This window comes from Gopherus evgoodei, chromosome 4 (assembly GCF_007399415.2).
Source record: "Gopherus evgoodei ecotype Sinaloan lineage chromosome 4, rGopEvg1_v1.p, whole genome shotgun sequence".
NCBI lineage: Eukaryota > Metazoa > Chordata > Testudines > Testudinidae > Gopherus > Gopherus evgoodei.
In genome coordinates, this window is record NC_044325.1 from 34,488,666 (window position 1) to 34,510,427 (window position 21,762).

Here is a 21,762-nt window from a genome sequence, read left to right on the forward strand (position 1 = left end):
TTTTCTAATTCTGTTTTGAGCCCAGTTATACTTTTGACCTTCACAACATCTTGTGGCAATGAGTTCCACAGGCTGACTGTACAGTGTGTGAAGAAGTACTTCCTTTTGTTTGTTTTAAACCTGCTGTCTATTAATTTCATCTGGTGACCCTTAGATCTTGTGTTATGTGAAGAAGTAAATAACACCTCCCTATTCACTTTTCCATATCATTCATGATTTTATAGACCTCTATCATATCCCCCCTCAGTCATCTCTCTTCTAAACTGAACAGTCCCATTCTTTTTAATCTCTCCTCATATGGAAGCTGTTCCATATCCCTAATCATTTTTCTTTCCCTCCTCTGCACCTTTTTCAATTCTAATATATCTTTTTTGAGATGGGGTGACCAGAACTGCAGTATTCAAGGTATGGCAGTACCATAAATTTATATAGCAGCATTATGATATCTTGTTTTATTATCTATCCCTTTCTTAATGATTCCCAACATTCTGTTCGTTTTTTTTTTTTACTGCTTCTGCACATTGAGCAGATGTTTTCAGAGAACTATCCAGGAGGACTCTAAGATCTCTTTCTTGAGCGGTAACAGCTAATATAGACTCCATCACTTTGTGTGTATAGTTGGGATGATGTTTTCCAGTGTGCATTACTTTGTACTTATCAATATGATTTCATCTGCCATTTTGTTGCCCACTCTCCTACTTTCGTGAGATCCCTTTGAAACTCTTTGCAGTCAGCTTTGGACTTAACTATCTTGAGTCATTTTGTACTGTCTGCAAATTTTGCCACCTCACTGTTCACCCTTTTCCAGATCATTTATAAATATGTTGAACAGCACAAACCTCAACACAGATCTTTGAGGGAACCTCGCTATTTACCTCTCTCCATTGTGAAAGCTGACCATTTATTCCTACTATTTGTTTCCTATCTTTTAATCAGTTACTGATCCATATGTGGATCTTCCCTCCTATCCCATGACTGCTCACTTTGCTTAACAGCCTTTGGTGAGGGTGCTTGTCAGAGGCTTTCTGAAAGTCCAAATACATTATATCCAGTGGATCACCCTTGTCCACATGCTTGTTGACTCCTCAAAGAATTCTTGGAGATTGGTGAGGTATGATTTCCCTTTACAAAAACCATATTGACTCTTTCCCAATATATTGTGTTTATCTATGTCTGATAATTCCATTCTTTATTAGTTTCAGTCAGTTTGCCTGGTACTGAAGTTAGGTTTACTTGTCTGTAATTGCCAGGATTGCCTCTGGAGCCTTTTTCAAAAATAAGCATTACATTAGCTACCCTTCAGTAACCTAGTACAGAGGCTGATTTAAGTGACACATTACATACTACAGTTAGTGGTTCTGCAATTTCATATTTGAGTTCCTTCAGAATGCTTGGGTGAATACCATCTGATCCTGGTGATTTATTCATGTTTAATTTGTCAACTTGTTCCAAAAACCTCCTCTATTGCTGCCTTAATCTGGGACAGCTCCTCAGATTTGTCACCTAAAAGGAATGATTTGGGTGTGGGGATCTCCCCCACATTCTCTGCAGTGAAGCCTGGTGCAAGATATTAATTTAGCTTTCTCCACAATGGCCTTGTCTTCCTTGAGTGCTCCTTCAGCACTTTGATTGTCCAGTGGCCCCACTCACTGATTGGCAGGCTTCCAGCTTCTAATGTAGTTTAAAAAAAATGTTGTTAATTTGTGTGTTCTAAGGTAGTAGTTCTTCAAATTCTTTCCTGACCTGCCTTATCATACTTTTACAATTGATTTGCCAGAGTTTATGCTCTTTTCTACTTTTCTCACTAGAATCTCACTTCTAATTTTTAAAGGATGCCTTTTTGCTTCTAACCGCCTCTTTTACTCTGTTTTTAGCCATGGTCTGCTTACTGTTTTGTTTTGTTTTTCATTTGGCAGTATACATTTACATTGATTCTCTATTATGGTGTTTTTAAATAGTCTCCATGGCATATGCAGGCATTTCACTCTTGTAATTGTTCCTTTTAACTTCTGTTTAACTAGCTTCCCTATTTTTATGTTGTCCTCTTTTTTAAGTTAAATGCTACTGTGGTGAGTTTCTTTGGCATTTTCCCCCCACAAGGATGTTAAATTTAATTACATTATGGTTGCTGATAATGACTGGCTCAGCTATATTCACCTCTTGGACCAGATACAGGGCATCACTTCGGACTAAATCAAGACTTGCCTCTCCCCTTGTGGATTCCAGGACAAGCTGCCCCAACATGCAATCATTAATGGTGACAAGAAATTTTACCTCTGCATACTGTCCTGAGGTGACATTTTACCCAGTCAACATAGAGATAGTTGAAATCCCCCATTATTATTGTGTTTTCTGCTTTTGCAGCCTCTCTCATTTCCCTGCACATTTCACTATCACCACCCTGGTCAGAAGGTCGATAGTATATTCTTACTGCTATACTCTTATTATTCAAGCATTATTCTATCCCTAGAGCTTCTATGGTATAGTTTGATTCATTTAAGATTTTTTCTGTATTTGACTTTATGCTGTCTGTCACACAGAAAGCCACTCCCCTACAGCACAACCTACTCTGTCATTCCTATATATATTGTATCCTGGTGTTAGAGTGACTAGAGAGCAAGCGTGAAAAATCAGGACTGGGGGGAGGGAGTGGGGTAATATATAAGAAAAAGACCCAAATATTGGGATTGTCCCTATAAAATTGGGACATCTGGTCATCCTACCTGGTGTTACCGTGTAGCATTGATTATCCTCATTCTACCAAGTTTCCACAATGCCTATTATATAAATATCCTCATTTAATGCCAGACACTATACTTCACCCATGTTTGTATTTAAACTTTTAGCATTTGTATATAAGCACTTGCACATTTTGTCAATATTCAGCTGCTTGCCTTCATGTGTTACAGGGACAGTAAGTTTACATATAAGTCCAACACCATCAGCCCCCCTGTGATTTCTGTTCAGTAGTCATATCCCCTTACAGGCTTTTCTTCTGCTTCTCCAACCCTAAAAAGTCTAGGGACAAAACAAGATGTACAGAACACACTGACTTGTTGATCGTCTTACAGAAAGCAAAGGATTTGCATGATTTAAGAGTCAACATTTGTAAAGCCAATTACACATACTATATTCTACAGTTAATGGGATACTGTAAAGTGTGTTATATGGGATATGTTATACAGGAGGTAAGACTAGATGATCACAATGGTCCCTTCTGGCCTTAAAAAAATCAAACAAAACCTCAATTTAGGTTTTGTTATAACAAGATTTACAAAACCTAAAAATCAAGAAACATCAGTGAAGACAAAGCTTTTGGCTTAGATGTAAACGTTCCTCTACAGATTTGTCATTACAGAATTGTGTGACCTCAAATGAAACTAAGTTGACTACTTTCACTGCCCCAGTTGAGTAAAATGCCAAAAACCAAGAAGTCAGCATGAATGATGAAAAGTCAATGACATTGTAAAGCCTGCTTCCCATTCAAAGATGTGAGGTGCCTGATGTCAATACACATAGGGATATTTGCTTTTTGTTTTACAAATGTGATTTTTCACTTGACAGTGTCCCTGAATGAATGAGGAGAAAGGTGTGATCATTTGTTCTGTACTACAGTGAAATGTGTTTTAAGCCACCACACCAGGCAATTGAGGTGTTTAAGGGGATTTAAAAAAGGAAGAGAGGACTTGTACTCAATATGTTTGGGGACATTTTCTCATGTTTCTTCAACAAGGAAATTGCATAATTAGGGTTTCATTCTGTATGACCGGGGCCCCCTTTCCTCTGGTTTGCTGTGTAATCTTGTGGAAGTGGGATAAAGCAGACTTTCCGGGGAATAAGGTAGAGGTAGATGAGATCATCCTTTTTGCTGCTCCTGGGGACTGAATCACCCCCGATGCCTACATTAGTTATCCCCCTCCCCTTCCATTGTCATGGGTCACACTAGTAGGGATTCATTGTGATCGCCAGGGACATTCTTGCCCCTTAGACTTACCTATTGTTGAAACCACAGTCCCCACAAAATAAAAGGCCCCGGTAAAATCCCATCGAGGTCTGATGTCATCGACCCGGATCCCGGCCACACTGGCCTCTTGGTACTCCCGGAGGAAGTCTTGCAGCTCTGCCCGGCTCAGGTTGTGCCTCTGGCTGAAGTTCACGAACCTCTCCTCCCACTTCTCCTTGGCTTCCCTCTCGGTAGGCAGCTCGATGGCCGAGAACACGGCGGCCCCGCACAGCATGTACAGGATGATGAGCGCGGCCAGCAGCAGGAAGCGGGCGTTATCCTCGTTCAGGTGACCCAGGCTGGAGCAGCAGCAGCCGCGCCACGCCATTCTCCGCCCCGGGGGACCAGGCCGAGGGGGCTGCTGGAGCCCGGCACGACGTTTGCACCCGACCGCAGCTCCCCCAAACTCCGACAAGCGTAGCTGCGTCCTGGGTTATACTCCCGGGGCCAGGACTGCCAGGGGCCGTGAGCAGCGCGATCCATGGCCACCCCGCATCTCTGCCGGCGGATCCGGGCGGCCTCTCCAGGGCACTTGGATGACAGAGGCGTGCAGCGCTTCGTGAATCTTTATCGCCACTTTCCCGCCCTTCCGTCGGCTCTGGGAGCTGGGGCTCATTCTCGGGCGCTCCGGGCCATTTCTCAAGACGCCCACTTGGGTCTGCTGGCTCAGAAAGTGACTTTCCGTCCTCGGGCAAACAACCTGTGCTCCGGCGCGCCCGACACTGCCTGCTCTGCTCTTCTCGTCAAGTTTCGGATCCTTTCCTTCCTCCGCCCCACACGCCTCCACTTAGCTAAGGGACCCCAACAACGCAACTTCAGCTTGCCACGAGGGATGAGAGGGACCGAACTCCATGCGAAGCGGCTGTCTCCGGAGCGCTCAGGTGCACACGTGCGAACTCATCTCTCCATGCCCCCAAAGCGAGACCTCCTTCCTTTCCTTCACACGGGTCAGAGCCATCCTGGCCCGGACCTTTCCCGGCATGTGTGCGCCTTCAGAGCGGCCGCGGGAACTTGCCGAGCGTGCAGCCGCGCTGGAGTCCCCCCTCGACGTTAAAATGCAGCGGAGAGATCAGAGCAGCCCCCTCCATGGTCACCAAACCGTCCCCAGAGCCTCAGTCCTTGCACAGTGCACATCACGGTCAGTGTGAACAGTGGGGAAAGAGCCCAGCAGAGCCTGTGTCTCTCAGGACAGGACTTGCGCCGAAGAAAGTGGAGTGGAACCTAGAATTATCAGTTCGGTTCAGATCGAATACCGAAGCTGGAGACCTGGGGTATCTCCCTGCCCAGGGAAAGTCCCTATCGGCTTTCGCTCCCTATCAACGCCGGGTTTGTAAACTTCCTCAGCTCAAATCAAACTCGACGCCCCGCGGGAGCGTGAAGCCCAGACAGAGCCTGGCACCTGCTGGCTAACACGGCTCGGTAGTAACCGATCTATAACGCGGAGCGACGCCTCGCACGGACCACGCGGAGGCAAGGTAGAGCTCGCCAGCCCGAGGGGTTAACATCCCGGGTCCGAGCTGATGCCTGGGCCGTGCCCCTCGGGCGCTCCACCTGCTGGGGGGGGGCTAATCCTCCCCCCGCGTTAGAGGGTCAGCCCTGCAATGGGGGGTGCCAGGCCGGGGCGGTGCTGACAGTCCTCTCCGGAGAGTAACTCGTGTCACAGCGGGACCAGCAGATGCGGCTCAGACGGTCCCTCGGTCTCCCTTGCCGGCCGGCGGCCGCTCTTTTCTCCTCCGGGAGTCACGGCCCCGCCCCCTGCCCGGGAGCCAGGGCAGGCAGCCCCCGTTTGCGCGCGGCGCCCGCCCGGGCAGCAGCTGGGTCAGCGTCTGGGGGAGCCTGGCTGCGCGCTGCTTCGCTCGGTCTCCGCCTTGGTGCCCTCCCGCTCTTCGCCAAGTGCAGCCGGCTACAGCAGCGCCTCCGCCAGCCGCCGCCTTCCTCCGCCAGCGCGCCTGGCAGCCCCCACCCCAGGCGGCACACAGCGCTGCAACAGGCGGAGAGCAGCAACTGCCGATCCCGCGCTCCCCCGCCTCTGCGGGTCTGGCAGCGCCAGGGGGGCTGGTGCGGGAAGACCCCTCGGAAGGAGACAGGAGCAGCCCCCCGAGGCCGAAGACAGGGGATGGATGAGCTGTCCCAGGCACTGCCAGTGGCAGGGCGCCTGTCTCCACCGTGTCTGGGCGCCACTTGCGAGCGTCGGCGGGCAGCAGCTCCGCTCCTACCAGGGAGGGTGCGCGCGCTTTTCTGTGCGCACTGTGCTGAGCGCGGCGTTTGGCCGGCGCAGTGGCTCAGGCAGCTTTTGCGCGGCTCAGTGGGCGGTCTGCGCGGTGCTGGATGCGGCGGGGGAAGGGAGGTGTGAAAACCTCTGTGGTCTGATCTCGCTCTGCCCGGGGGCGCATCAGGCCTTGGCTTGGGGAGCAGGGCAGCCAGGGAAAGGGGCGGATCCTTCCTAATAACCGGCCTTTTTGCACCTGGCGTCCAGAAGTGGCAGGCAAAAGAAGCCTGTGTCTGCAGAGGCCCGTAGGTTAGGTGTTACTGGCTTCTCCTGGAATGCGGGGGGTGGCCAGCCTATAATGGCTAGGTAGAGGGCCGGCTCAGGCTGTGCATGGAACAACTTTTAATTATTCGGGATCATGACCCTGTGCACTTATGGTCAGTGTTACAATTTGATCTGTGGTTCTTCTGTTCCCTCCTATTGTTTGTCATGCTCATCTCTTGCTTCTTGTCTTAAATTATGTCCTGATCCTGGAAACAGGTAACCACAGGTGCCTAACGTTAGCTGCACCAGTAGTACTACCGAAGTCCATAGATTGCTCACATGAGTAATAATACCTAGCTCTTGAAGTTTGTTCTTCAGGAGCTCTCAAAGTGTGAAGTTATGCAGGTGCATATGTGTTTTCAGTATAAATCTCTTTGATGTCATTCTTTCAGGGCATATTATGTATTTGTAGAGCACCAAGGGAGCCTGTGCCTGATTAGACTCAGGATATAATACAAATATACAACTAACAGTGACGTTACTCCATTGTGCCAGAAAAGGGCACCTCTTTCAGGTCTAACTACAGTAGAACCTCAGAATTAGGAAAACTTCTGGTATTGAGATTGTTTGTAACTCTAAAATGTTCTGAACTCTGAACAAAACATTATGGTCATTCTTTCAAAGGTTTACAACTGAGCATTGACTTAATGCAGCTTTGAAACTTTACTTTGCAGAAGAAAAATGCTGCTTTCCCTTTTTTTTAGTAGTTTACATTTGACATAGTTCTGTACTGTGCTTGCTTTCTTTTTCCTTTTTTTTTTTTTTTTTTTTTTGTCTCTGCTGCTGCCTAATTGTGTACCTCTTGTTCCAAATGAGGTATGTGGTTGACTGGTCAGTTCATAGGTGTTCGTAACTCTGTGGTTCTATTGTACAACTTGTTGCTCTTTTCTCAACAACTTATTAAATCCTCCACTATCCAGCAACGAAAAATTGAGGGTCTGTGTGTGAGATGCAGTTCTGCAACTTCAACATGGTTTAAAGATGTATCATGTTGAAAAGCTCTCTGTCAGAATAACTTTTGGAAAGATAATTGTGAAGGAAAAGATAAAAACAAAGCTAAACCAAGCAATATCCAGCAATTATTATAGTGATGAATTATAATTTAAAATGGTGAAAGCATTAGAATTTGGATGCATAATAGACATTATTAACTCGGAGAAAGACAGATGGCTTTTCCTTTTCAGTGAAGGAGGAATAACAGGTATTTTATTAAAATAGCAGCTCAGTGACATATTACTACAATGCTTACATACTGTATTTTATTATGTATTATTCATATTGCACTAAAAGTGTTCTAAGAACATAAGAATGGCCATACTGGGTCAGATCAAAGGTCCATCTAGCCCAGTATCTTGTCTTCCGACAGTGGCCAGTGCCAGATGCCTCAGAGGAAATGAACAGGTAATCAAGTGATCCATTCCTTGTCTCCCATTCCCAGCCTCTAGCAAACACATGCCAGGGACACCATCCCTGCCCATCCTGGCTAATAGCCATGGATGGACCTATCCTCCATGAATTTATCTAGTTCTTTTTTGAACCCTGTTATAGTCTAGGCCTTCACAACATCCTCTGGCAAGGAGTTCCACAGGTTGACTGTGCATTGTGTGAAAAAATACTTCTTTTTGTTTGTTTTAAACCTGCTGCCTATTAATTTCATTTGGTGATCCTTAGTTCTTATGTTATTGAGAACAGGTAAATAACACTTCCTTATTTACTTTCTCCACACCAGTCATGATTTTATACACTTCAATCATATCCCCCCTTAGTCGTCTCTTTTCCAGGATGAAAAGTCCCAGTCTTATTAATCTCTCCTCATACGGAAGCTATTCTATACCTCTAATAATTTTTGTTGCCCTTTTCTGAACCTTTTCCAATTCCAATATATCTTTTTTGAGATGGGGCAACTACATCTGCATGCAGTATTCAAGATGTGGACGTACCATGCATTTATATAGAGGCAATGTAATATTTTCTGTCTTATTATCTATCCCTTTCTTAAAGATTCCCAACATTCTGTTCACTTTTTTTGACTGCCACTACACACTGAGTGGATGTTTTCAGAGAACTATCCAAAATGACTCCAAGTTCAGTGGTACCTGATGACAGAACAAGGAGTAATGGTCTCAAGTTGCAGTGGGGGAGGATAGGTTGGATATTAGGAAAAAACTTTTTCACTCAGAGAGCGGTGAAGCACTGGAATGGGTTACTGAGGGAGCAAGGGAGGTGGTGGAATCTCCTTCCTTAGAGGTTTTTAAGGTCAGGCTTGACAAAACCCTGGCTGGGATGATTTAGTTGCGAATTGGTCCTGCTTTGAGCAGGGGGTTGGACTAGATGGCCTCCTGAGGTCCCCCTTCCAACCCTGATATTCTATGATTCTATAATTCTATGATCTCGTGCTTGAGTGATAACAGCTAATTTAGACTCCATCGTTTTATATGTATAGTTGGTATTATGTGTTCCAGTGTGCATTACTTTGCATTTATCAACATTGAATTTCATCTGCCATTTTGTTGCCCAGACACCCAGTATTGAGAGATCCTTTTGTAGCTCTTACTTAAGTCCCAGGCAGACTGCGATCTTGAGTAGTTTGGTATCATCTTCAAATTTTGCCACCTGTTTACCCCTTTTTCCAGATCATTTATGAATATGTTGAATAGGACTGGGCCAGTACAGACCTCTGGGGGACAACACTATTTCTGTCTCTCCATTCTGAAAACTGACCATTTATTCCTACCCTTTGTTTCCTATCTTTTAATGTTACCAATCTATGAGAGGATCTTCCTTCTTATCCCATGACTACTTACTTTGCTTAAGAACCTTTGGTGGGATACCTTGTCAAAGGCTTTCTGACAATCTGAATATACTATATCCATTGGATCCCCTTGTCCACATGCTTGTTGACCCCTTCAAAGAATTCTAGTAGATTGGTGAGGCATGATTTCACTTTAGAGAAACCATGTTGACTCATCCCCAACAAATTATGTTCATCTGTGTCTGACAATTTTGTTCTTTACTATAGTTTCAGTTTGCCTGGTACTGAAGTCAGGCTTACTGGCCTGGAATTGCTGGCGTCACTGTTGGAGACCTTTTTAAAAACTGGCATCACATTAGCTATCCTTCAGTCATTTCATACAGAAGCTGATTTAGTAGTCCTGCAATTTCACATTTGAGTTCCTTCAGAACTTGTGAGTGAATACAATCTGGTTCTGGTGACTTATTACTGTTTAGTTTATCAGTTTGTTACAAAACCTCCTTTAATGACACCTCAATCTTGGACAGTTCCTCAGATTTGTCACCTAAAAAGAATGGCTCAGGTTTGTGAATCTCACCTCACATCCTCAACCGTGAAGACCTATGCAAAGAATTCATTTAGTTTCTCCGCCTCGATTGTCCAGTGGCCACACTGGTTGTTAGTAGGCTTCCTTCTTCTGATGTTGTTGATATTACTTTTTGAGTCTTTGGCTAGCTGTTCTTCAAATTCTCTTTTGGCCTTCCTAACTGTATTTTTACATTTCATTTGCCAGAGTTTATGCTCCTTTCTATTTTCCTCACTAGGATTTAACTTCCACTTTTTAAAGGATGCCTCTTTGCCTCTCACTGCTTCTCTTACTTGGTTGTTTAGCCACGGTGGCTCTTTTTTGGTTCTCTTACTGTGTTTTTTAATTTGGTGTATACATTTAAGTTGAGCCTCTATTATGGTGTCTTTTAAAAGTTTCCATGCAGCTTGCAGGGAATTTAATTTTTTGTACTATACCTTTTAATTTCTGTTTAACTAACCTCCTCATTTTCGGTAGCTCTGCTTTCTGAAATTAAATGCTACAGTGTTTAACATCCTCCACAGGGATGTTAAATTTAATTATATTATGGCCACTATTACCAAGTGGTCCAGCTATATTCACCTCTTGGACCTGATCCTGTGCTCCACTTAGGACTAAATCAAGAACTGCCTCTCGTGGGTTCCAGGACTAGCTGCTCCAAGAAGCAGTCATTTAAGGTGTCAAGAAACTTTATCTCTGCATCCTGTCCTGAGGTGATATGTACCCAGTCAATATGGGGATAGTTGAAATTCCCCATTATTATTGATTTTTTTTAATAGCCTCTATAATCTCCCTGAGCATTTCACAGTCACTATCACCATCCTGGTCAGGTGGTCGGTAATATATCTCTACTGCTATATTCTTACTGTTCATAGAGATTCTGTTGCACAGTTTGGTTCATTTAAGATTTTTACTTCATTTGATTCTATGCTTTATTTCACATATAGTGCTACCCCCCACCAGCATGACCTGTTCTGTCCTTCCGATATATTTTGTACCCTGGTATTACTGCGTCCCATTGATTATCTTCAGTCCACCAAGTTTCTGTGATGCCTATTATATCAATATCCTCATTTAATACGAGGCACCCATCTTATTATTTAGACTTCTAGCATTGGTATATAAGCACTTCAAAAATGTGTCTTTAGCAGTCTCCCATTACACAATGTAATTGAGCCTTCTTTTCGTTTGACTGTTTCCAGGAGTGGCGCGAGGGTTTTTGGCACCCTAGGCTCGCCGGTCCCGTGGCGCCGGTGGACCTCCCACAGGTGTCCCTGCGGACGGTCCACTGGTCCCGCAGCTCTGGGGGACCTGCCGCAGGTGTGCCTGCGGATGCTCCACTGGAGCCGCGGGACCAGCTGACCCTCCGCAGGCACACCTGCGGCAGGTCCACCGGAACAGTCTGCCATCCTCCCAAATCCTGGTGCCCTAGGTGACCGCCTAGGTCGCCTAAATGGAAGCGCCGGCCCTGACTGTTTCTCATCAGATCCTACCTGTATTATATTATCTTCCATTCTCTCCTCCTTACTAGGATATAGAGAATCTCCATAAGCAGATCCTCCCCTAAGGAACCACATGCACCTCGACATCTGTCAGCTTTCCCCCAGACCTTAGTTTAAAAACTGCTCTATGACCTTTTTAATTTTACGTGCCAGCAGTCTGGTTCCATTTTGGTTTAGGTGGAGCCCATCCTTCCTGTATAGGCTCCTCTTTGCCCAAAAATTTCCCCCGTTTCTAATAAATCTAAATCCTTCCTCCCTACACCATCGTCTCATCCATGCATTGAGACTGCAGTTCTGCCTGTCTAACTGGCCCTGCACATGGAACTGGAAGCATTTCAGACAATGCTACCATGGAGGTCCTGGACTTCAATCTCTTACCTAACAGCCTAAATTTGGCCTCCAGGACCTCTCTTCTATCTTCCCTATGTCATTGGTACCTACAAGTACCACGACCCCTAGTTCCTCCGCAGCACTACACATAAGTCTATCGAGAGATCCGCAACCTTCGCACCAAGCAGGCAAGTCATCATGCAGTTCTCCTGGTCATTGCAAACCCACCTATGTATGTTTCTAATGATTGAATCACCTAATACCTGTCTCTTCCTAATAACTGGAAGAGATACACGGAGAAGTATCCTCAGTGTGAGAGGATACCACAACATCATCTGGAAGGAGGGTCCCAACTATGGGATGGTTTCCCTCTGCTCTAGTTGGATGTTTTCCTTCCCTGAGACTTTAATTCTCCTCAACAGCACAGAGGCTGTCAGACAAGGGGTGGGACCATTCTACTGTGTCCCAGAAAATCTCATCTATGTACCTCTCTGTCTCCCTTAGCTCATCCAGCTAAGCCACCCTGGTCTCCAAAGCCCGTACACGTTCTCTGAGGGCCAGGAGCTCCTTGCACCAAATGCACACATACGCCACCTGCCCATAGGGCAAGTAATCATACATGCTGCATTGGTTACAGTAAACTGGGTAGCCCCCACTTAGTTGCTGGATTTCTGCCTGCATTCTCTTTTTTATTCCTGCAGCTAGTTCCTTTCTTATTTTGTTTTTATCGGGGTGGGGGGGTGGGGGGATGTTTTGGCTTAAGTTTAAGGGACTTATTAAAAAGACAAGGTCCCAAATCTTAGTATGATGTAAATGTCAAAGATATTTTTGCCTAGTAGCAGATGTTGATGAACTTAATATTATAGAACTTGATAAATCTTTGTTTAATCAAAAATATCATGTAATCAGACATCAGATTCTTTAACACATTTTAGCAATATTTTCAATTTTCTACTATTTTTCTCACCAAAGTTTAAAAATAATCTTTCACATACATTGCCCATCATCCACTAAATTTAATACCTAGTACTGTAGGTGGCCTTTTAAAAATATTACAAATGGGTGCAAATTGCAAAATTCTTATCTTGCATCAAAGCTTGGTGGCTACTGGGATCTGGGATGTTGGGCTGAGTCCCTGAAATGTAGTTTTTTGCACTTATTAACTCTTTTAGTGAAAGGTACTATAAAGTGCTTTGCAGGGAGTTAGTTTTATTTTCCATATTTTACGCATGGGGAAACTGATGTACAGGAAGGTAAGTGACTTGCCCAAGGTCACACAGCAAGCCAGTGGCAGAATCTGACACAGAACCCAGATCTCCTCTGTTCCAGTTTTTTTGTTGTTTTACTTCATGCCATCTCCATATGGCATGAGCTCCTTTAAAAGTATGTTAAATTGTGCTGCAGAGTGTTACTTTCTCTTTATTATCCTTACTATTAGCCACAGACCCTGCTGTGTGGCAGGTAAAATTAGCAGTAGTGATGAAGAGAGAAGTTAGTGTTAATTAACCAAAAAATGGAAAATTAGATGCTGGTTGAGAGCTAGCCAGACAGTGCCAAGTGATTACTTCAGTAAGTCATTCCCAGGCTCAGCACATCTTTACTGGAAATATGGACAATTTCCAATAGGAAAGGACCATACTTCCCCACTAGCCTTCACTACAGATGTGAGTCTGTGGAACCATGTTCTCCCAGCACATGCAGAACCTCAGTGAGAAACACCAGCCTTCACTCAAACCTCCATCCCCTCAAGAGCCTTCTCTTGCTTGTTATCATCTTGCTAATTTAACACAAGATGCTCAAATTGTTTGCTATCAGCATATAAAATGAGATTATTACATAGAAGCTCCATGTCCACAACACAGATAATCTAATACTGATATATAATTCTATGGGGGAGGAAGGTAAATTCTCTGTCAGGGAAGGGCAGTTTTAAGATCTTCTTTTCTCTGATGTGCTTTTGTTTTAAATAATACTTTGCTTTAAGAACGCTGTCTGGTGACAGGGTACCACTGATGATTTTTAATTAAGCATCACATTTGGAAGAGTTAAACTGGTGCTCTTTTAACCAAAATGGGAAGTTTGGGTGGGATCCATGAAGGGAATTAAGCATTGCAACACTGAGCATCACAGAGCCTAACTTCTGGACACCTAGACAAATCACAAGAACAGGACTGTGATACTAGGATCCCTGTACAAAAAATGGAGGGAGAAAAGCACCTAAGAATGCGATCCACAGAAGCCAGCACATTAGGTGGGGAAATGTCTAAACTAGCCAGTGGGAGTTGCTGACCACAGGAGTGTGTGCTGCTGGCTCTTCTGCTGTGGATAAATACTTAAATAGTCAGAGGGCCAGGGAGAGAGAATGGGGATGATTCTGCAGTCCAGTGGTTGGAACACCCACCTGAGAGACCCCAGGTCCAGTGCCCCTGTTCCAACCACTTTTAAGTTATAGATCCACAATTGAACAGGTTCAACAGGAGAGACTGAGGGATTCCCTAGATCAGAATATCCCATAGCCCAGTGGCTAGCACGCTTTCCTGGTACATAGAAGACCTCTGTTCAAATCCTTTCTCCCCCTCAGTCACTTTTGCCACATCCCAGATGAGCACTCTAACGTAGATGGTAACACCACCTTCTCCAGTCAGATTTTTCAGTGGTGCCTGATCCAGTAGATGGCCTCTGAGCCAGGGATGCTGGGGGGATTAGGGGACCATTGCCTCATCACTATTAAAAGTGGGAGGGCTATGCTTTCCCACTTTTTAACCTATTTTAAGGGCAAGTGATGAGGGGAGGAGGTGGAGAGGAGCAAGCGGGAGGCAGGGTCTCTGGGGAAAAGGCAGAGCAGGGATGGGGCCCTGGTTTGGGCACTTTTGCGCCCCACCCCCCCCTCCTTCTAGGGAGCTTTCAGTGCTCCTGCTTGAGCACACCTACTGGATTGGTCCCTGGATATGAATAGGCAGCCGAACACCTGTCTTTCCTGGTTTGTGAATCACTCTGGCTATGTCTAGACTGCAATAAAACCTGTGGCAGGCCCTTTTTGCTGACTCAGGCTTGTGGTGCTCAAGCTGCAAGGCTATAAAACTTCAGCACGAAAATCTGGGGCCAGGCTGGAGCCCTGTTTCTGGGACCCAAAGTGAAGACTTATCCTCTGGGGCTTAGCCAGGAAATAGGCCTCCACACACCTAGAGGGAGGCAGCAGTGCACATGCCCAGAGAAAGAAACGTAGGATATGTCCACTGGAATTAGACACCTGCAGCTGACCTGGGCTTGCGGGGCTCATGCTAAAGAGCTGTTTAACTGAGGTGTAGACATTCGGGCTTGGGCTCCAGCCTGAGCTTTGGGGCCCTACCACCTTGCAGGGTTCTAGAGCCTGGGATCCAGCCTGAGTCCCAATGTCTACACTGCAATTAAACAGTCCCTTTTAACCCAAGCCCCACAAGCCAACGTCAGCTAGCATGGGCCAGCCATGGGTATCTAATTGCAGTGTAGCCATATCCATAGGTGCCAAGTGAATTTAGGCTCTTAAAAGGGTTCAGTGGGAGTTTCGTGGATTGCAGGGAAGGCAAAACTGGGACATAGGTGCCTAAACCTCTGAGCTGCAACTGATTCCCAAAGTTTATGCATAATTTGCATGAGAAGCAAACAAGCTAGCATTCCATTCCCTTTGAAGCTAAGTAAGACTGATTCTTGGCAAACTAATTTGAAAAATGAATTTTATCTGAAATATCTGACATTTGGGATATCCAGAATAACTTACAGCTAGATTCTGCAACCCTTATGAGGAGTACTCATTTGTGCAGTTCCATTGACTTCAAAGGGACTATGCATGTGGGTACATACTACTTAGCGTGAGTAAGGGATGCAGCATCTGGCCCATAACTAGTGGACACATCTATTAGTCAGTAAAAACCAGTTGAACACAGAAATTGTACAGCTTGGATCTGTTTGTTTTATAATTAAAATAGGCATGATTCAGAAGTGAGAAATGTAAACATTTTCTGTATCTTCCATTTCCAATGCTAAGCAAATGGTGACTATACCGATCCGCATGTTTCCTTGTCATTTACTAAAAACAGTGTCAGTGGTATTTATCTCTTCAATAAAATACTTGTAGCCATGGAAAGTTGTCTATCAGGGCAAATATTTACTTAATAATTAGAACACATAGTACATATACATTTTCACTGATGGATCTCAAAATGTTTTACAAATGAAGTTTTACAGTTGGGTCAATTGAGGCACAGATACAGAGAGCTGAAGTTACTTGACCAAAGCCCCTTCTGACTTTGACACCAACACATTCAAAAAGAGTTCCTCCACTTTTGGAAGGCAAATAATCAATCTTCTGATTAACTCTAACCTTTTCTGATGAGTATTCAAAGTAGGGTTTTTTTGTGTCCATGCAATTATATACCATAGAAACTGATACGACATAGTGCAGCAGCTACATCACTGCAATAAATGTGTTGTGTTATCTAGTGGCTGTTGAGTTATTTTTGTTCTCATTTCAAGATAGCAAGAACACGCAATGTACAATGGTTTTGTTTTAATTTCCAGTAGCCAAGTGGCTCCAAATAGACATCCTGAATGTGCCTCCTTCCTCCAAGGCTTTTACAGTGTCCATCTTATTTTGCTGATTTCTCCATGGTGTTCACAGCCATCCTTCAAGTTCCTTCTTCTACATATCCTTTTGCTTCTTAAGGAGGAGTAACCCGCATCTACTATTCACACTAGATTGGAGCAGACTCTACCCACCCCTGTGGAACTGAATGGTTTGCAAATATGGAGAATGAACACGAGTATCACCATATGAAGTGCACATGTTAAAAAGCTTAAGAAAAACAATGCATTTGGTGAGAATAAAGTCATGGTTTTTGACGCTTTTAGAATATAAATAAGGTCAGGAGAATTGCTTTTCATTCATTTTATTGCAAGATGGACTGCTTTTCTTGAAAGTATGTAACAGGACAGAAAAAGATGCTGAATGTCTCAGTGTACAGACAGCTGTAGCTGAGACTGTTATAATAGGAACAGTTGTTATACAGCAGAGTCCATGAGACCAGACCAAGACAAGGGACCTATATAACAGAGGGCAAAAAACACCCATCAACAGATCACGAACAAAAGGCATGAGTATAGTTTTGGGAATAAATTGTGCCCAAGTTTGCTTGGATAACTGGACACCTTCTCCCTAGAGTTATCACACTAGATAAATAAACTTTTAATTTTTAGTGGTGTTTAGATGGAAAAGTAATACACTATTAAAAGTAGCAAGTAGATCAATTAAGCTGTGTAGCAGAACCAACCAACAGGGTAACATATTGCTGACCTTTCTTAATAATAAATAATTCAATAGGAAGAAAAGCAGAATTAATGAATGAGCATTCCAATATAAACAAGCATGCATAAATAGTGAAAAGTCAGTAAGGTTTCTACTGAAAATCACAGGAACAAACCCCAAGTTGCTTGCACACAGCAACAGGATTATTTTAAGAGAAAAAACAAGGAGTCCTTGTGGCACCTTAGAGACAAAAATTTATTTGGGCATAAGCTTTCATGCGCTAAAACCTACTTCATCAGATGCATGGAGGGGAAAATATAGTAGGCAGGTATAAGAGAGATTAATTTGATTGCATGTCACATGGCATCATTTTGGTTCTCTTGAAACAGTCCTGTCACTGTACGCTAACAACTTGGGCTAGTTCCTATGATTGATATTTGAAAAAAAACACTTAAGTGATAATGTCCATATTGCACCTAGTAGAATAGGTTCTCCAGGTGGCTTACAAACATTCATTAAGCTCCCAACTCTGCCTCTACAGAGTGGGGTCCATATGGATACAAATTTTAGAAGGAGAAACTAAGACATACGAAAGTTAACTTGTCTAAGTCACACAGTAAGTCTGCGGCAGAGTCAAAAATAAACCCCAGAAGTTCTAGCTTTCATTTTTATGTTCTAAGCACCAGAGAATATTTTATTTCAACTGAAGAGGTTAATTTTTTACTTGTCACTCAGGCAGGGTACATGACTCTGTGGAAAGCTGCACAAATTCACATGGAAAGCCGTAATTGGGGAATTAATTTACAGAGAAAGAAGAGAGACAGTAATTGTGAGACATTTGAAGTGGCAAAATTGTAGCATACTAAAAGGAAAAACATGGGGCTGGCAGAAGGTGTAAATTGAAGTGTGAGGCAGTTTATTTGAACTCACAGAACTTTACAACCTCATTAGTGCTTTTCTTGCTACATTCCTGTCTTTAGCCCCTCAGGATGAGAGTTACAGCAGTGTAAGTGGGCCAAATGCAGAGGGCATGAAGATGGTGGATGAGAGTCTCAAGGCCAGATTCTGATACCCTTACTCACAATGAGTAGTACCCTACTCCACACACAGTTCTGAAATCAGTGGGACTATTCACTGAGTAAAGTACTATTCCCCCTGAGCAAGGGTATCAGAATCTGGTCCTAAATTTGTATGACATGAGCAGCTGGCAAAAGGAGTAAGATCTAAATTACACTCATTTATTCAGCTTGGAATCAGGCTCTTGCCATCTAAACTGAGATCACCTGCATTTTTTCTGCTGGTTTTATTCAGACTTACTCTGTGTACAGTAACTTCTTCTAGTTGTTTTGTTCATATTTACTCTGTTTATCTGCAGAGGCATCAATATGTAGAAGTTCCATAGAGTGAAAGTTCCAACAACACAAAACACAACGAATTAATGTACTGTATTGTGGGACTGGAAGCACTGGCTCAGAAAGCACAGTGGCCATTTAGCAACACCAGCAGACAATGAAGTTATTGTAATATGTGGCATTTTTGTATGTAGGATGAAACATTTGTTATATCTTTAGGGTCTTGATTTTTTCTTTTCTGCTGCTGGCTTCTATTCAAAGTGCAAAGGAAAGACTCCAGTCAATTTCATGGGGCCTTGGATCAGGGCCTTCAAGAGGGCTTATGTCCTGAACTAAGTGACAATGCATAATTGTGCTGCACCAGGAGCCACCCAGGAAGAAAACTGAGTCTGGAGAATCACACTCTCAATTTCACCCCTGCGCTGGGGAGAAGATACAATGTCTTGGATCTAAACCCTGCACATCTTATGCAATCTGCAGGAGAGCACTAATTCTGCAAAGCCTGATTCCCTCCCTGTCCCCTATGCTGTGATCTGTAGTATGAGTTACTCACACAAGAGAATAAGAGAGAACCTTAAGTTCCTTTGCATTGTCACATAGGATTAGTGCTGATCTAGCTTTTATGAAATTCAGCTTTCTGTGTTAAGTCATTAGAAACGGCATCTGCTATTTTTCTTAGCAATGCAGTAACAGGCAGCAGTGCAGAATGTAGATGCATTAACAGCAGCTGTCATAGGGTAGGCTGCCTCCCAAGCACTACCGCCTGGCCTGAGATCACTCTATAAGTAGCCTGCCTCAGTTTCCCCCTTCAAACTCCCCAATTAACTCCACAAAGGTTTCCTTCTGTGCAAAAAGCCCTCCCCTTAGGGTTGGGTTTCTTAACATAGAAGTAAATTCAGAACAAAATTCAAAGTCCCGAAAATAAAGTCCACAAAGTCCAACTCAATTTACTAGGCCACTCTCAGCCAGAGCTGGCTGGAGTTTTGCTCCTCTGTTATTCAAATCTGTCCTGAAGCCCTCTTGTCTCTGCAGCATGCAGGAATGTTCTTACTCTCCACAGCTTCCTGGTCCCAGATTTCTCTAAGAGGTCCATTCCACACTGGTGTCTTGAGAGGCCCCCTCTTCTCTGCAACTTCCTGCTGCTCTTTCTAAGGATCAGCTGCCCTCTATGAGACCCTATCACAAGGCTGTTAATAAGACACAAGTATACTGGACAAATGCCCTCTTTAAGGGTCCAGTCCACCGTGTGGCACAAACTGACTATAAGGAGCAAGGAATCCTTTTGTTGACATGGTTATCAGAAATATTTTTTATTTTGAACTAGTATAAGAACTAGTTCATTGCAAGTGGGAAAAGGGGTGAAACAATTGCAGTTTATCAAGTAAAATATTATGCTGAGTAATAGTTTCTCCACAACTGGTCAAAGAAACAGCTTTATTTCCTTTTTTTTAAAAGTGATTTTTATGAGTTAGGGGAAAGATGTTGGGTTGACAGCAGCAGATAACAGATTATCCACAGAGCACATACAGTATGGGAAGTGCAGTCTGAGTTCCCCATATAAACTCAGCAATGTGTTTTAAACCTGACCTGGAGAGAGCTTCTGTTGCAAGGCTGAGCTGTACCTTTGTCCTCTCTCAACCTCTCTGCACATACCCCTTCCAAATGACAGGTCTATACTGATGCTTCTCTGAATGGAAACCTGCACCTCACCCCACTTTTAGACTGAACTGACCAGGCTACAGCACTCCCTTTCTACCAACTGTATTTAGAGCTGTCTGGAAACTGGAATTCCCATTCTGTGGAAAATTATGAAATAAAAAAAACCCAAAATGGAACAAAAAATGAAATTCCAAAATTTCTCATGGAATTGGAATTCCAAAATTTAATTTAGAAAAAGTTGAAATGACATTTCATTTTGATATTTCTAAAGATTTCCAAGCTGCCTGGGGCCCTGTCAGCCTACCAGGCAAGGAACTGGCCAGCTCAGGTAGCCTCAGAGCTGGGGATCCCTGGGCTTCTGGGCTGTAAAAGAGTCAGAGACCTTGGAAGACCTGAGAGCCAAGGCTGCAGGCTGGACTGCTGAGGAGCTGGGCTGCTGAGTTAGCAAGAAACCAGGCAGGGTCTTGCTGAAATTTAATTAAAACAGACGCATTCCTATGGAATGTTTTGATCCTGATGAATCAGCGTTTTACCACAGAAAAACATACTGTTGAATATTTCTGAGCAGCTCTAGTATCACCTCAGCAGGCCCATCTAAGTTTGGACCCCGTTGTATAGTCTTCTTACTGGTATCTTGTGAGCAGCATGACATTGCAGTGACTCAGGACAGCCTCTTCAAAACAAGTGTGATTTATCTGTCCATAGGAACGTCACCAAGAGAGAGGAAAAATAGATTAAAACAATACAAGGACTTTAGCTAGCCAGCCGAGAGCTCTTTAGGTTTACAAAGCACTTCACAGATATTAGTTAATTCTCACAACCACCATATGAGGTAGGCAATTGTAAGTATTATTAAGATTTTGTCACAGCTATTTTTTAGTAAAAGTTACAGACTGGATACAGGCAAAAAACAATCAAGGAAGCCCGAGTTCCCAGTACTGCAGTCGCATGTAAAGTCATGGAATAAGTGACCTCTGTGAACAACTTGTATCCTTAATTATTATCCCTGTCACACTGTCTGGAGTGGTTCAGGCCATGAGTGCCCACCTCAGGTCAGATTGTCAAAAACACGGCAGAAAACTTGAACTGGTGGTATTTCTATAATTAGATTTTTACCAAGCCAGTAACAAATATAAACTCCTGGATCGCTATAACAAGTCCTACCATGAGTCACAGACAGTCCCCTTAGACTCTGCAAGCTATCTTGCCACCCAGACAAACTGGACTTAGTGATAAATGATCACTTACACCATACAATCACATAATATTCAGAAAAACAACAAGGAGTTCGGTGGCACCTTAAAGACTAACAGATTTATTTGGGCATAAGCTTTCATGGGTAAAAAACCTGGCTACCCCCTGATACTTGACATAATATTCAGGTTACTTCCAGTCCTAAGAGACCAGTCACTTATCCCAGATCAACTGGTACCCTAGATCTTACAACAAAGACAGTATCTGAAGCCAATCCTGTAATAAACTATCTAAAGGTTTATTAACTAGAAAAGAGAAATCAGAATCATTTATAGTTTTAAGCAAGCAAACATATACACACAAATGAGTTACCACTGGGATCCTAAGAATAACAGAGTTAAAGTGATCTGTTAATTCAAAGTGCCTTTCAGGGCAGACCCATGAGGTAACCCCTAGGGATCTCTGGCTTGTTTGGTTTCTCTGACCCTGTGAGAGTTCAAACAGCAATGAGAAGAAAAATCTTCATGTCAACTATTTTTATTTTCCTCTTCCAGCATTCAAAGCGATGGGATGAGGCTTTCTGTATGTACT

At 43.7% G+C, this 21,762-nt stretch overlaps 1 protein-coding gene and 1 long non-coding RNA gene across 2 annotated transcripts in view; one reads left to right on the top strand and one right to left on the bottom strand.

The window, feature by feature from the left end:
- KCNK13 (potassium two pore domain channel subfamily K member 13) overlaps positions 1–4,341 on the bottom strand; it is a 151,354-nt gene extending 147,013 nt beyond the window's left edge. Inside the window, exon 1 of the mRNA XM_030558939.1 lies at positions 3,995–4,341. Coding sequence (XP_030414799.1) covers positions 3,995–4,331 — 337 coding nt within the window. The 5' untranslated portion in view covers positions 4,332–4,341. The remainder of the gene's footprint in view (positions 1–3,994) is intronic.
- Positions 1–20,189, top strand: part of LOC115649862 — a 60,863-nt gene extending 40,674 nt beyond the window's left edge. The window contains exon 3 of the long non-coding RNA XR_003999950.1: positions 16,243–20,189. This is a non-coding gene — a long non-coding RNA (uncharacterized LOC115649862). The remainder of the gene's footprint in view (positions 1–16,242) is intronic.
- The last annotated feature ends 1,573 nt before the right edge of the window (positions 20,190–21,762 follow it).